Genomic DNA, 16,955 nt, shown 5'->3' with positions numbered 1-16,955 from the left:
CTTTCAACTGTGGGTTTGGTGTTTGGTTGTGTTTTATCACCACTATTATTATTATTATTATTATTACAGATGTGCAACTGTATCCTAATCTCTAGCCTAGAAATATGAAAATCAAGCTTCAAAGTTTTCAGGCTGGGTCCTTTTCTGGTTGCAGTTTGTTTTGTGAGGTTTTTTGTTTTGTTTTAAGCAATCCAAATGATTTAAAAAAAAGAAAATAAAACAAGGCAGATGCCTTCAGTTGCAAGTATTTCCCAAACAGTAAGCCAGTAGGCAGCCAGAAACAATGTCTCTACTATAGAAACAGGAAACCCATGTTTTTCTAGAACATTAATCATTAGATGGTATCCAGACTGACTTCACTTACACTCAGAACAGCTGTCCTTGATGCCATTATATTAGCAAAAAGGTAAACCTGATGGCAGAGAAAACATTTGAGGGATTTTGCAAGAGGGAGCCCAGAATTTCTTTCCAAAGGTACAGCTCCTTATGGCCACTGACAACAGTGACCCAACTACCAGCTACTGCTGAGGCTATACTACCTTCTGCTTCCCATGTAAAGACAGGTTTCCCACAGAGAGAAGAGTCAACAATTTGCTAAGGGGAAAAAAATTAACCCTTTGGACAGGTAAACACTGATCTCAAACAGCAGAAGAGAACTGTACACTCACTTTCAGACAAGGCAACTGCCTATTCAGTTGGAGAAGGAAGTGATGGCAGTAAAAAACAAGGAAAGGATGCCCAGTTTGTCACAGAACAGAACACAGCAGTAGACCTGGGCCACATTCAGTAATATTTATTAAGCTATTAAAGCTCCCTGAACACAGGAGAGAGACAGCTTGATTTGGAATCCTTCCTGATGTGAGAGGAACAGATTGAAGACTCAGGAGATTAAACATTGGCTAGGTAAGTGATATCCTGTGGATTATTTGTCCCGCTCTGCAAACTGAGGTCCATAAATCTTGTAAGTGTCACTCAGTAGTGGGACTGCCTAACATTTTGCATAGCAACCAAACTAACTCACTCTGCAGGGCTCTCAACTAGTATTTATTATGGAGGACACTCAGAAGTTATGACATGACACCACTACCTGAATATAAGACTTAAAACTAAAATGTGAAAATATACAGGAATGTGAAGAAAACAAACCCGTTGTTCATATGCCAGTGGCGGAAACCTGGATAATGAACAGAGCAAGAAAAATTCACTTCTGATAATAAGCACAATTCAATACGATTTCTGAAGCCTACTAGAATTCCTTAAATTACTTCAATGTTAAAAAGCATTGGGACAGACAGAAGAGATCGGCAAATTGTGTGGTATAATAAAGACACCACTGTCTGCTTTAAAGTGATTGCACATTTCATCTAGAGTAGATATGGCTCAATGTATTAACAGGCACATTACAGTCTCGGTATCAATATAGATCTGCAGTCAACCACTCAATCAGAAAGGAATGTGATGAAGAGCCCTTTCAAACATAAATGTGACGTGAGAGAAAAGACTCCAAGAAGGGAATGCATACCAGTAGTTTTCCTCAACAAAATATCTTTGAGTTTCAGAAAAATACAAAGGATGAACTACTTAGAAAAAAAATTACAGCAGCTAGGCAAGGGTTAAAGTATAGCAGATTTCTATTAGAAATCAAGAATTAAAGTTCAGTTGATTATAAACTAATTTAATTTGCCGTGTGTGGATAAAAAAAAAACAGTTCTACATAACACAGTGCTTTAAAAGGGACAATTTCTCATCCAGAATAGAAAGAAAACTAAGTAGGAGGCAACTCTTTATATATAAAGGTGTAAGAAATGACTAGAAGTCATATGAGAATGAGTTTCTGTTAAATGGCAAGTATAAGCGAGCCTCTTTGGTGAAAAACAATAAATATAATCATGGAAACATACAGCAAATGCATGGAGTGGTGAGTTGTTTGGTCAGTGGGCTTTTTCCTGGTGCCTATGGAATGGTTCACTTAAGAACAGAGATGGCTGGATATGCTTAAGAGAGTAAAAATTGAAGGGAATTTGGAAATCAATGTAGATAGTTATTTTATGAGAGCTCCATGCAGGTCTGCAGCTAAGCAGTAAATAATCTTCTGATAAATATAAAAAGATGAAGGGAGCCAAAAATATTTCTGCACATAGCACATGCCAGACTGTTCGTGACATGCTATGTCACCTTCTGGCAATCTCAGAAATAACTATAGAAGTATCCAAGGTCTAAAAATTATGCCTCAAATCCTAAGAAAGCTCATCCAGCTTAATTCAACCAAGAATTTAAGAAGTAAGATGGTAACAGAATATATACTTATGTGAAAGATTTTTGATAACAGATGGCTAAAAGACCTGATGAGTTCCTACAGCTGACCAGTGAAGTTTGACAAGTTCAAACTTGGAACAAAGTTCTAAAATCGTTATGAAACCTGAAGGGTAATCAACTACAGGGACATCTCACCTAGGGTTGGGGAGGAGCCACAAGCACTTACAGTCAACCTAAACTCACTTTCTGATATGTGTAGAAGTTTCAGAGGAAACTTTCGCTTGGACATTGGATTCTCTGGCTTGTCCTTCTCAGGAAAGTAGAGAATCACTAAGCTCTCCCCCCTCCAATCCTCACCCATTTCTCAGAGAGAATTCCTGCATCCAGGCATACCAGTAGTAAACCCAAATATAAGAGCAGAAACACAAAATTTAATTTTCGTAAACGGATTAAATGTTTAGGAGCCAGAGAAACTGTGAAGAGATATCCTCTGACTTGCTTGACTAAGCAAAGGAAGAAACCCATAAATAAAGCGACTAGCAATGCTCTCATCACCAACAGGAAATCTGCTACTCATCTAGGAACAGCCAACACCACACTCAGTGCTGAAGAAAAAAAAAAGGAGCTTAAAAATATCAACACCCAACACCCTTAAAAAAAGTGGATTTAAAAGGGCATTATTTTTCTAACAATAAATAGCCATTAGAACCACCTATGCAGGTCAATGCATATACTCTGACTTCAGGTCACAGTACAGAAAATAGACATTTGCTCCTCTGGTGAATTATGTCCTCCAGCATGCTGAGGAAAAAGCAACACCCATTCTCATCCTGCTGAGCTCCTCTGCAACCGACACTTGATATTGCTTGACTGGCAAGTGTTCCTGCTCTTCCTTTGATTTGTTTTAGAGGAGGATGCAAACACCCTGAAGCAACTTCTGCTCTCAATCCTTTGGCCTTAAATTGTCCCTTTCTGTTCTTCAGATTATAGGATTTGACAGCTGAGGACCTCACTTAAAAACAAAAACGTTCATGTGTCTTCTCTTATGCACTATCGTGAACAACCAGGAAAGCCAATAAGACAGTACAATCTTAAGCATTATTATTGCACAGCTTTAAATTCTTCACCTCAAATTTTTACCTCTTTTTATCTTGCCTGCTCAGCACAGAATAGGGAGTAAAGATGATATATGAAGTTGAACTGAGGCAAAAAAAATCAAATAGCACTATCTCTTTTAAAATAAACCCTACTGTTGCTAAAGGAATATTTTTCCCATGTTATATTTATGCCCATACTTTTGAGATTATGTTAACAAAATCTATACTTGGGAATAATAAAAGAGCAAGAACAAGTCATGTTCACTTGCATCTGTCCAAGAAACAGGGACAAGTGGTTCTGGACACTGTCATGATAACATAACTTAATATTCCTTTCCTTGCAATGCTCCAGGGGAATAGTGGCCCCTCTCCTGGTATTCAGGTATTCATAGGGTGCCCTATGGGATTATCTTGAGTCACCCAAGAGGTACACCAGGCATGATCCTGCAACCCATCCCAAGGCAATATCCTTTCTGAATCACGAAACAGTAGAAAAGCAGTAAAACAACGAATCAGCATGACACCAGATTTTGACAGCAGCTGAACCTAAGCTTAAGGTACAGGTACAAGTTACTCTGGGGTAAGGAAAGGTGTGAGTTTAAGAAATCAGCTACTTTATAGAAGGTGGCCATATGTATGCTCTTATCTTACCACACAGTAAATAAGGCACTTTATTCCTTTTGACCTACAACGTGACATCTATCTCACGTACTACTTCACATATCTATTGCACAGGTGCTAGGAAAAGGGCTTGAAACAGTTACTGCTCAGCAGCTGGCCTAAGGCAAATGTAGGTATTGGCTTTCTCATGGCACCTTGTTTACATATCCATACTGTATTCTCAGAGATAGGACATCACATCTGTAGGCTACATATGAAAATAATACAATGCCCAGAAGGTAACGCGCCAAGGAATCGATGTGTTGGTTTTTTTCTTACATGAAGGAAGAGCTTGCTCCAACAACCAACTTACTGACCCTGAGACTACTGGCATAAAACACTACAACTCACAGACAAGAATGCCAATCTGGCTTCTAAAGAGCACGTAGGAGGAGAGGTAATTACTGCTATATGTTTGGGGTACACCGAGACATTATTGCAATAGCATTTAATGCACTGCACAGAGAAACAGTATTTTAAAACTCCTGTTCTCCAGCAGCCTGAATGTTAATGACTTGTTACAAGGCTTTTCAGTTTAATTACTTTGCTTTCAGATATAGAAAGAAAGTTTCATTAGGTAAACACCTCAGAAAGCATTGTGAGATCATTAATTTATTTCCTGCAAATGTATATTTATTTTTTCATTATAGAGAGGGTCTGATTTTCTCAGGTGCCATAATGCTCAAAAAACAAAAAAAAAGGAATGAGTCATGACATCCTGGAAGATAACACATGTAGTTTGTAAAATACAAGGGAAAACTACTGTTTCTAAGCCACTACAGCTGTAGAAAACATCCTAAATAAACTGCAAAAGGAAAACATCAATTTCAAAATCTCAGATTGTTCACTGACTTATTGAAATAGAACAAGAAAGTCAGGGATAACTTTAGAGTAAGGACAAGAGATGAATAAACAACCTTTCCAGATCTCTGTGGAGACAGAGTTGAGTAACTCTAACAGGACTTGACATATTTGAGGGTTAAAGGGACATTAAACCCTGGAGGCCTCATTTTTTTCAATCCTTGAAAGCAATGAAGTTCGATTGGAAAAGTCATGTTGATTTTGTTTATTCTGTTCTTGCTATGTTTTTTCCATTTGAACTACATTTCTGACATTAACATACACTACATTTTTCTCATTGTTGTTGTCAAATCCAATTTCAAGCCTAAGCTATACATTCTGCCCACATTAAATAAGCTGTACAGATCACATATAAGGACTGTTTCTTCAGCAAGAAATAATAAATGTCAAACTCATAACTCTGAGCTTTTGTTTTTTTCCTTTTAAAGGCAAAGAACATACTTGAAGACAGCATAATAGTTTCAGGCAGAAAATGAGTAAATGTACATTCACTGACATCGTAGAATATCGACATATAGAATATGTCAATTGTAGAATTCATTGACATACAGAATATGCAGGACACGAGAAAGCAATGACAGAAGAATAGCTATAAATGAAGACTGAAACCAATATACAGGTTGATCACTACAATAAAATAATCTTTATGTAAAAGTATTTGAAATAAGAGCTATATTTCCTTAGTTCCAACAAGTCCAGATTTATATACACATTTTAAAACATGTAAGCAACAGCTGTGGCAGTATTCCTCCACCTATCACTGAATTACATCCAGCTCTGGAGTGAGATCTGAAACAAATTTGTAGAGGAAATAGAAAAGATACACAGCAAGAAACTGAATGTGCACTGCATTATTTAGAAAGGCAAAAGGTAAGCTGGAGTGAGGTTAAGGCTGCGTTATCAATCTCAGGCCTTCTGCAACTTCTGTCCATGGACAGAAGCAGTGTTTGGTTTATGCAGCTCAAACCACAGTAACAAGTGAATTCACAATTAAATAATTTCAATATAGGAAATAGATCCTATAGATCACAGGACAGAAATTAAAATACAGGAGTTGGTAAGATTTTTTGTGAGCGATAGCTTTATAAAGCATGTCTATATATTTCAGGCACTAAGTTCTGCAGCAATACCAAGAGAGGGGAACTAAACCTTCAGAACAATCTTCTGTCAGTCCTCAGCCTTTTCACACCCTGCTCATACCTATGAGCTTCTTTACTGAAATGTCAAAAGCTGTCACGATACTATCAGCAGGATCGTGAATCTCAGATCTCGTTTCACCTGTTCCCCATTTGTTTTTTCATCTTCACATAATCCATCACACGCACAAAATACTCTCCACCCCACCTTCAATACTCGGCCCTTCATCCCCCTTCAATATTCCTCTTCTTCCCACCCACTAGGATTCTCTTTATGCCTTCCCCTTCAAATTCCTAGCTAAAATTCACACTTTTCATGATATTGTTCCACTTTCTTCTTACTGATATTCCTCAGCATCCCTTTCTCTTTTGCTTTCTAAGAGACTTTGCTCAACAAAACCCCTTTCTCCTCACGTTCTCCACAAACACCACCACAACATACACCAAAACAGAGAAACTCGGTCACGCTAGCTAAACTCTAGAAGTCCTGAGATCAGTTTGGTGCTTGAAAATCTGCCCGACTTTCTGAAACTTATTACCGTATCAAATTTTAACAGCCCAGCTCTAAGCTCTTGAGCACCCCCTAACACTTATCTTTTATTTGCACAGCTGTTTAACTCTTAAAAGACCAAGGGTGAGCTGCACTACCAGCGGCATTACCAAACAACGGGAACCTACAGTGCAGCAGTTAAGTAGAGATATCCTGCTTTATTACATGCTTTTTGAAATCTAAACAAAATCTGTCCTATATATTAAAAATGGGAATATATCCTAAGTGAAGCGGAAAGATGCATTAAATCGCTTTTCATTTTCCAGTAAATTCTGAATAATTACGAGAGCCCAGATAACTTAATTAACGTTGGAGACAATAACAATTTGACATACTTGAGAGGTAAACATTGAGAACCAGGTTGATGTGTCTGCCTGATGTCTGTTTATTGCGTTTTCTTTAGTTTTTTTTTTTCTTCAGGTTTACCCTGCAATTAGTTGTGTTTCCACCCAGTACATCATAATTTACACCACATATTTTCCATGCAGAAACTACTCTTATTCTCGTCTTCAAGCAGATAAGAAAGGAATCTATTAATCTAACATATAGATGAATAGAAGTACTAACAGCACACTACCGTGCAGGCAAATAAAATTCCCTTAAACACGGGGAGCTCTTGTTTTAAACCAAGAATTTGCCTCGAAGCTCTTTTAGTCATTAAATTGGCAGCGGTCAAGAAACGGGGGAGGAAAGGTAAGGAAAGCACTGAATCAGGTCAGTTCCAACCAGCAGCTGGAAAGGCCAGAAGCGAACGCATTCCCGTACCCCCGTGGGGCTCCAGCTCGCAAGAGCCCGGCCAAGGCAGGTACATCCCCGAAGCAAAGCTGCAGCTGACAAACTTTTGCAGCTCCGCGGAGTCAGACGGAGCGACAGTCCTAGCCCCGGTGCTGGCTCTCCTGCCGGAACACCCGGCCCCCACCAGGCTCCCCCGCCGCCAGCCCAAGCCGCCACGCGGGGTGCCCGCTCCGCACACGCGGGGCGGAGAGCGGAGCGCCCGGCTCAGCCCCGCACAGCCCCGGCCGCCGCGGCAGGACGTGCCGAGGGCTGCGGGCTGATCCCCGGGAAGGGCTGTCCCCCGGCCGGGAAGGGCTTCCCCCCCGCCGGAGCCGGGTGGAGGGTTCGCCCCCCAGCTCTCCTTCGCTCTCTCACCCGCCTCCCCCAGAGCGAGCCGGGGGCGCAGACGCCCGGCGCTGCCGGGACAGGGAACGCCGGCGGCCTCCGGCTCCTGTCCCGTGGCGCAACCCTTTCATCCCCCCATCCCGTCCCGTTCCCGCTGCCGCGGGGCGAGCGACGCGACGCTTCCGCGGGCAGGGAGACACGGACCCGCCGCCGGCCGGGCGGGAACCACCGCTCTCCGGAGTTTCCCCGGACACTCACCAGCGGAGCTCATGGTGCTCCCCAGGCGCCGCGCCGCGCTCCCTTTCGTCCCTTACGCTACGGCCCCTCTGAGGGCCGAGAAAGGAGCCCATTGTTCCCCGCGCCGCCACCCAGCCGGAGCCGCAGCAGGAGCAGCTCCCCTTCGCTGTGCCCGCTGCATCATCCCGCCCCGCGGCTCCGGCTCAGCCCAGCGCCAGCAGCGCCGCCACCACCGCCCCAGCGGCGGCCCCTGCCGGGCCGCGCCCCGCCCGCCCACCAAATCAAGCACCGCCGCAGGCGGCTCCCGCCGTGCCTCTGGGAGCTGTAGTTCCCTCTGCGCCAGGCAGCTCTCGGCAGGGCGGGGCGGCTGAACGGAGCGGCGGACTCGTTTCCCAGCGTGCCCGCGGGAGGGGGTGGCAATGGCGGGCAAGGATGACACCCGGAGTTCGACGAAGAAGTGGTGTTTGAGGTGGGCGCGGGGCGACCCGGCGCGGGCCTGGGCCCGGGTCTCTCCGCCCCTCGTTGCGCCGCGGCCCGCGGGGGCGGCGTGCGCCGGGCGGGTCGGAGTGGCCGCGGGCCTGAGGCGGGCGCGGGCCCGGCCCAGGGCAGCGCCTGCCGCGAGCGGGCGGCGGCGGGCGGGACCGGCGGGAAGCGGCGGGTCGGGGCGGTGCTCGGCGTGCCCCGGCCCCGGAGCAGCCCGGGGCGCGGCGCCGCGCCCGCCGCTAGGCGAGGGCGCGACGGCTTAGCTTGCGGGGCCGGGCGGTCCTTTGTGCGGCCGTGCCGCGCTGCCCGGCCCCGCCGTCGGGCGGCCGCGGGAAGACCTGTCGGGAGGGCCGTGTCTGCGCGGGGTCCCTCAGAGCCGCCCGTGGGCACCGCTCGGACCCAGGAGGGCCTCCCGGCCGGCCGAGCTGAGCTGTGGGGTCAGGGCAGAGGTAGCGAATAGGAAAAAAATTCTGCTTCTAAATCGGTGTCACTCACATAAAAGGTGCCTTTCAGCACACAATTGTGCAGTGGACACTGGAACTGTCTTGTCTCTCTAATGTTTGTGCTATTAAGGGATTTGCATAAAACGTATACAGTTATATCGCGTCTTGTTAGATGATGGGTGTGCAATGTCGTCTTGGCCTTATTTGAAACCGTGGCTGAATATATCCGCTGTTGCCGTTTGGTAACAAAGTCGAGTCCGTTTGCAGCAGGTAAATGTAACTATCTTCATGGAGGGGACAGGTGATTTTGCAGGTGTATAGAGAAAGTGGTTATAAAGAAATGCTACCTTTAAAATGAATAATTATTATAGTAGTATTAGGGCTTCTCCTTTGGTCAGGATGCAAAACACTCCTTATATAAGGAATTACTTTTTCTCAGGTGTGTAAGCACTACATGTCTTTGGTCTGTACCACAAAGTTTTGTGTTCAGCCACAACCAATCTTAAATCCTAACAATAAGATCTGTTGTTTATATTGCTGCTATGTTAAATCACTTCCTTTAATACAATAAATCCATGGTGAGAATTTATTTCACAGGTAATGCCTGTGCTCCTAATTTCCTTCTTCAGTAACAGTAATACTTGTTTTACATTTACACAGTTCTTCAGTTCCTGCAGCAATTACCATTTTGTTTGAAAAAGTTCTGCTGTCGAGAGTAAAAGATCCCCCTGCATATGCCCTTCACTATTGTCTGTGTGTTTTGGGAACAGATTTCTGTCGCTAGTATTTATTCATTTACTGTGTCAAGTGTGTGTGTGCGTATGTAAATGCATGCTTTATAGGTGTACTGAGTGACAATAACAGACCTGTCCTACATTATGGTACAGCATCAGATAAGCAAGGGTAGGACAAATGCGTGTTGTTTGGGTTGGTTGATTGCTTGGAGTGCAGAACTGGGTGAGCTACCGGCCGACAATAATGGGCACCATGGAACACACAAAAATTATCTTCAGAACTGCTCAGCAGGGTTCATGCTACTCTAAAATGAAGGCTCCACAGAGAATTATGAACATACTTTGCGCAGGTGAGCTAGAGATGGAAGTTGGCAAGGAACCGAAAAGTTATTGCTGCAATGGATTTATTTTTTTAATTACTTTTAAAAATCTTTTTCTTGGGCCCCGAACTCTCCCTCTTAATTATTTATGGTTTCTGGTAAGCAGCTACACTTTCTCTGCAGCTTAGCAGGTCTTTTCCCATGTTGTTTTTCAGGAGTCACTGTTGCAAAGAGGCCTCCAGCATTTAGGCCTCATTTGCTGTGAACGGCTGTTTTCCCTGTGCATTTGGAGCCCCCATGAGTTCAGATCTCAATCAATGTTGTAAGGAGGAGTGGTGTGCTAACAAATGCGTGATCAGGAAAGAAATGGTCCTTCATGCTTTTCATACCCAACAGAATGGGTAGGAGAGAGAAGCAAAGCAAATGGAATATGCTTCACCTGTTTCACCTCATGGTTATGCCCAGTGTTATTTTCTGCACGTTTTTCAGGTCACAGCGCTATCCAGCTGGCCCTGAATACATCAACAGCAGCTGTCTGCATTACAGATTTTGCAGCATCAAACAGATGATGGCCTGTTGATAGATCTTTATGAGCTTCCAAGGACCGATCATTTTTCTTACTACCAAAGTATCTTTTACATTAATTTAACTCTAAAGGAAGGGAAGCACAAACACAGCGTTGCTGCCCCAGGAGAGTAGTGTTTTCCATCCAGTTCAAGCGCCGGTGCAGATCATTGTGATTGAACAATAATGAATGATGGGCATTTACTTTATCCACTAAGTGCTGCCATTCTCTATCCAGTTTATAAATTAACTCCAGCAGCAACCAGTGATTTTCATTCACTGACTGCAGAGTCCCAGCACTTCAGTTCTTGCGTTTGTTACAACCAGTTGCTCTTTTAATTAAATGCTACAAATACTGGGGGGAGGAACAGAAACCCAAGAAACACAGAGGTGCCCCTGATATACTTGGCCCAGGCTTGTTTGCCAGCAGCATGTCAAATTAAAAATTGTGGCACTGTAGAGCAAATTGTACTAAACAGTGGAGGAACAATTCATGGTGTACTTTATTAGTGTCTGTCTTAATTTATTAAGGGAGATAATGAGATAGGAAATTTGATGTTAAGTTGCTTGAGATGAGTTTTTTTACAGACTGGGCTAGAAGACCAGAATGCTGCAGTTACAGTGTACTTTGGAGTCCTCTGGAAAATTGCAGTGTTTTGTGTATTTATATGAGACTGGAATTGTGTTAGGTTTTTTTATTGTTTTTTTTTGGACAATGAAATCTCCTCCTTGTTTTCTTTTTCTTTTTTTTTTTTGATGTATAAACTAAAGAAACTTCTTGTTCAAACTAGCTAAATTTCTCCATTGTTGTGCCAGTGGGGGGGACTGTGTCAGAACGTGGTTGCTTTGATCATATCTAACTGCCTTCTGATTTCTGACTGAAAATTTATTCATGGCCACTTCATACCTACTTGTGCTCCTGCTAATAATTTCCATTATTTTATATAGTTCTTATATTGCTCTAGAATTTACAAAATCAGAGAATCATTTAGATTGGAAAAGACCTCTGAGATCATCAAGTCCAGGTTTTGATTGATCACCACCTTGTCACTAAGTGCCACATCTAATCTTTTCTTGAACACCTCCAGGGATGGTGACTCCACCACCTCCCTGGGCAGCTCGTTCCAATGCTTAACAACCCTTTCCCTAAAGAAGTCCTTCCAGATATCCAACATGAACCTCCCCTGGTGCAGCATGAGGCCATTTCCTACTAACCTGTCACTGGCTGCCTGGGAAAAGAGACCAACCCTCACCTGGCTACAACCTCTTTTCAGGTAATTGTAGAGAGTGATAAGGTCTCCCCTGAACCTCCTTTTGTCCAGGTAAACAACCCCATCTTCCTCAGCTGCTCTTCATCAGACTTGTGCTACAGACCCTTCCACAGCTCCATGTCCCTTCTCTGGACTTGCTCCAGCACCTCAGTGTCTTTCTTGTAGTGAAGGGCCCAAAACAGAACACAGGATTTGAAATGCAGCCTCACCAGTGCTGTGTACAGGGAAAGAATTTACCTCTCCTTGTGTATTTATAGAAAGCAGGCTTGTTCTGGCTGAGGATTTTGTTAGGCAACAAAACATATATATATATATATATATAAATATATATAAAACAATATATTTTAGCTTCCTGTCACAAAACAGATTTCTCTGTTCTTCCTTTTTCGTTTGGTTTTTTTTTTTTTTTGTTTGTTTGGGGTTTTTTGGTGTTTTACACACCTATTCAGTTCATCTTTCTTTACCTGAACTTGCAGCATGGTATTCAGGATTCTTGCTGGCCTCTTATACTACTATTTTTGCTCTTTGCTTCTGAGAAGACTTTGTTTCTTGCCTACAAAAAACATTTTCGAGTCTTCATACTGTTTGACTCAGTTACGATAAGATAGGTTAACCACTCGTGTGTCCTTGATTTTATCAACAGCTCCACATTATTGGAGAGTTTGTTTTTATTGGTTCCTCTGTGTAAGGTCTTGCTGTTGTCTGTTGCTAAATTACATGCTATTATCAGTACCCACTTAAGGTCATCCATTTCTTTTTGTACGATGTCTCAATCCTTTTCTGCATATATGGTCTTACTTGGTGTTATTGGCAAATGTCAGTAGGTTGCTTTTTGGTATAAATTTAATTATACCAAGTATGAAAGCTTTTAAAAATTCAAAAGCTTTGACCAGAGACTCATTCTTTAGGAACTCTGTTAGTAACCTTCTGATCTTATAGCTTTTCGTTCAGCACAGACCACTGTAATCTCTGCCGTCAACATACTTGGTTCCTTTCCCACCCTTTTCATCTTAACTGATACGGCACAGTATCAAAAGTCCATACCCATATGACACAGTATAAAATGTCCATCTAAACTTCCTGCATTCCCCTTATCTTTAAAAATCATGTGTCTTGTCAAAGAAGGATGACAAGTGAGTTTGGCACAATCTACTTCTGGTGAACCCACATGATATCTTCTTTGACGGTCATTTGTTTTCTCCTTTGTGTTTGAATTTTGCAGGAAAGAATAATTATTCTCAGTAGCCTGCTGGCTTTTGATCAGAATCATGGACCTGACATATTCTTGATTGCTTTTTCTCCTTGTAAATATAGACACTGTGTTTGCTTTTTTCTGCTTTTGAGTTTATAGATTGATTAAAAATCCTTTCTGCTGAATCTGTCATCTCCTGTGCCCGTTCTTTCAAAACACTGGGATGAAGGTGATCCAAACACTGCATTTTCAGCTCCCAATTTCTGCTTTCAGCTAATTTGTCCTATATTTTAATGAGCTTGTGCAAGCTTGTTTTTTAAACTTGGATAGATATTCAAGCTATGCTCACAGAATCACAGAATGTTTGAGGTTGGGAGGGATCTCTGGAGGTCATCTGGTCCGACCCCCCTGCTCAAGCAGGATCATCTAAAGCCTGTTGTCCAGGACCATGTCGATACGGCTTTTGAATGTCTTTGAGCATGGAGATTTCATAATCTCTCTGGGTAACCTGTGTCAGTGCTCAGTCACTCTCACACTAAAAAAGTGCATCTTGATGTTCAGAGGGAACCTCCTGTGTTTCAGTTTGTGCCCATTGCCTCTGATCCTGTCACTGGATAGCACTACTGAAAAGCACCTGTTTCTCTTTTCTTTGCACAATCTCTTTGAGTATGAGACCTACCCTGAGGTTTCCCCAGGCTAAACAATCCCAGCTCTCTCAGCTGGGTTCTGAGGTTTAGAACCTGAGGTTCTCTCTCAGGTTCACCCAGGCTGTTGTTGGAACCTAATCTCAGAAAGTCTTCCTTGCTCTGCCAGCTCTATGGTTCTGGTGGAAGGACTGGAGCTGACTTTTGTTGTTTTCCATTTTAATTCTGTGTTTGCAGAAGAAAGTTAATCAGAGTACACAGAAAATAAGATTTTGACACCCATGATATCAAACTGCCACCACCTTAGATTTTTAAGAGCTTTTTCCTACTCTGTGTTTGAAATACAAAGCTGTGCATGTAGAATTGTGTACAGTGTAGTACTGAATTAATTTCATTGGCATAAAATCTCAATTTTTAAAAATTTTAATTAGGAAAGAAATCTTTCCTTACTTGAGACATTGTTTTAATTAATTCATGAGTCTTGTGCCATTCCTACCACCAGTTCTGTCCATATTATTTACGTAATATTGATATTTGTTAGCTATTTCAGTATTAGTGGAAATATATTTTAAAAAATAGTCCCATTAAAGGGCTGACTGAGTGTCATGATGATAGTGTCACTGTGGAATCTAATCTTTTATTCTAGATCTAGAGGATCTGATCATTACTATGACTCCAGAGTTTTAAATTTGGGATTTATTTCTTGTCCCATTAGAAATCTTGGACTGAAAAATACATTATAAATTATATGTGTTCTTTCACTACTTCAAATTTTCTCTTGTGCAGATGGTAGAATAATACCAAGCTAACAAAATGAGACTTTCTTTGTCTTACCTGTCTGCATCAAATCTCAGAATCTATACTAACCTGTATTTAAAAAGAAACCAGGCTGGGGTTGAACACAAAGAGGTTCAGAAATCTCATGTCCAAATTCAGAAGTTTATGTCTTTGTAAAGTACTGAACACAGCTCTACTGAACCTAGAATTGGAATTCACAAACTCAGAACAAAGATTTTGAACGTGTAACAGGTGTTCTCGTTTCACAGCCAGCCCTTGCTCAAGCAGTCAGCACTGGAGGAAAATATGCACAGAAATAGAGTTACCCTTTCCAGAGTTTGAAGAGACATGGTCTGTGTTCTTTGTCTTGTTGCTGTACTGGAAGAAGCTAATGTGAGAACTGAGTCCTGCAAACAGTGGGAAAGTGGTTTGCAGGGAGCATGCCATCCTAAGGGAGAAAGGAAGCACCGAGGCCCAGCAGAGCTGGCGGCTACATGGCACTGGGTCAGGCTCGTGTGGGGTGGAGGTAGGAATGGTGGGGTCTACTTGGGAGGGACATGGCACAAAAGTGAAGTATTGAGCAACATCACAGTGTATTCAAATGTCAGGTTCAGAAAGACAACTCTCACTGCTTATTTAGGCATCAAACCCAGATGCTGCTCAGTGCTGAGGGGCATGGAGGATGCCTGCATAGAATGTTCTGATCCACATATTTCTGTAAGATTTAAAGAGAGATTCGAGGAGGCACCACCAGTTCCCAGCATCATACAACTATATTCAGAACAACCCTTAGCCAATGTGTTCACTCTATGCCTACAATGGTTAAACATGTCTAAAATATGGGATTTCTTTGCTTAGAATACTGGTGCATCACTAATTTGAGATGTTCAAATCCTCATGTGTTTAAAAGGGTTCAGCTTTTATCAAAACATTCAATCGTGTGTTTTCACAAATGCTTTCTTCACATAAATTAGCTGTACAAATTATTTTGTTTAAAAAATAAAACAAAACTAAAGGGAACCTAACCTCAGAAACTTTTTGTAGTGATGAGAATTTTAAGTTACTTTCATTCAAAAACCCGAAAACATTAGGATTTGCAAAATAATGTGATTTTTGTCAAGCATCGGGCTTGTAATGTTGTTTTGTCAAAAATAATGTCTCAAACATAAATTAGAAAAAAGAAATTGAAAAAGGAATATTCACACACTTTCAATGTTATTGTCAGTATTGCACCCTCAGCAGGATTTTTCTTACCAAACATTGGGAGGACTGAAGATGTAGTACTCTCATTTTATATGTATGCATGAAATAAAGCCAGCTTTAAGTACACAGTTCTGTCAAAACTGCAGTTAACTTGTTCTGGTGAGCTGGTTCTGAGACTGTGCCTTGGCTGCCTGAAGTGTGGGCTGTTGCCAGAAAAGGGGTTCAGGCTTCACTCCTCTTTTCTGGCTTATTCTCATCCTCCTCCTTATGCTGGCACCTGGATTTGTGGGTGATGCTGTAAGATGGCTCAGAAGACTGATTAGACTATAAACTAACCTGGCTAAGAAATAATAAGAAAAAAAGATTAATTTTTTTTTTTTTTTTTTGACAGTCAGATCGGTTCTTTGTTCCATCTCACCATTCGGCTACATAAATATTACCGTCAGCGTTCTAAAATGGTACTGCAGCTTTCAGCTGCACCCACTGGTAATGACAGATTAAATTGACCATGCAAATTCAGCCTGGGGAGATATCTTTGCTGAAAAATTGCAGTGTGCTGTAGAGGCACATGGACTATTTTAGATATTTTGCTTCTCAGCAGTTTTCTAAGAGGAAGGGAAGAAAAGGCTTTGCTCATTTTCACCACATGACCGGGAGGCAGGTGATACCAGAGAGAAAATAAAAGAAACTGCAAGCTTAAAACTGTGAAAAACAGTCTGATTGTTGCAGAGGCCAGGTCAACTCATCAGGCATTTTTGGATATCTGAAGGGGTAGATAAAAGTATTATATGGGCTGTATGGTGTGTAAACCCAGATTGCCTTGACTGTTCTTAATAGAAAGTTTTAAGACAAAAGTATGTGATGATCCAGAGCAAATTTTGAGGTCTATTTTTTTATCCTCCACTGTACCAGTTACTCTGGAGTCGTTTACAGGAGGATTAATACTGCAGGACTGCTCTCACAACTTCAAGTCATGAATCAACTTCTTGAGACACTTGAATAAAAAAATTGTTTGGGATACTTTTCTTTTAATCTTTATGATGTGACTGCCTCTTTTGTTTCTTGGATGCTTTTCACTTCAGTAAAGATGTTTGCACACAGTGTGTTGTTATTAGGAGTAAGAATTAACACATTTATAATGGATAAACAGGTTAATTCTTTAGAACTTATGTTTTAAAGAGGTTTTCAAAATGTATCAGAAATACTCTACTAGTTTTGCCAGTCAAATGCATTAATTTCATTAATTTAGTTAGGGTAAAATCTGTGAGTTGTTCGTGACTGATATAAAACAAATCAGCCTCCCTGTGTCATCAGCCTAGTTCAATGACCTGCATGATCAGTAACTTCCCACCCAAAGCTGCAGGTACAGAGTCAGGTGACTTGTTACCTTGTCCTTCAGGGAAGGTAA

General features: G+C 42.0%; 2 protein-coding genes across 3 annotated transcripts in view; one reads left to right on the top strand and one right to left on the bottom strand.

Moving 5' to 3' along the window:
* Positions 1 to 8,089, bottom strand: part of FGD6 (FYVE, RhoGEF and PH domain containing 6) — a 72,171-nt gene extending 64,082 nt beyond the window's left edge. The window contains exon 1 of the mRNA XM_018080810.2: positions 7,938 to 8,089. Coding sequence (XP_017936299.2) covers positions 7,938 to 7,950 — 13 coding nt within the window. The 5' untranslated portion in view covers positions 7,951 to 8,089. The remainder of the gene's footprint in view (positions 1 to 7,937) is intronic.
* Positions 8,090 to 8,273: 184 nt separating this feature from the next.
* Positions 8,274 to 16,955, top strand: part of VEZT (vezatin, adherens junctions transmembrane protein) — a 55,282-nt gene continuing 46,600 nt past the window's right edge. For both annotated transcript variants that reach the window (XM_029963433.1, XM_018080500.2), the window contains exon 1: positions 8,274 to 8,385. The gene's annotated coding sequence lies outside the window, so the exon portion shown is untranslated. The remainder of the gene's footprint in view (positions 8,386 to 16,955) is intronic.

Source organism: Manacus vitellinus, unplaced genomic scaffold (genome assembly GCF_001715985.3).
Source record: "Manacus vitellinus isolate BGI_N305 unplaced genomic scaffold, ASM171598v3 scaffold_5_pilon, whole genome shotgun sequence".
Taxonomy (NCBI): Eukaryota; Metazoa; Chordata; class Aves; order Passeriformes; family Pipridae; genus Manacus; species Manacus vitellinus.
Note: the sequence above shows the minus strand (reverse complement) of the source record. Positions and strands in the feature narration are given on the sequence as shown.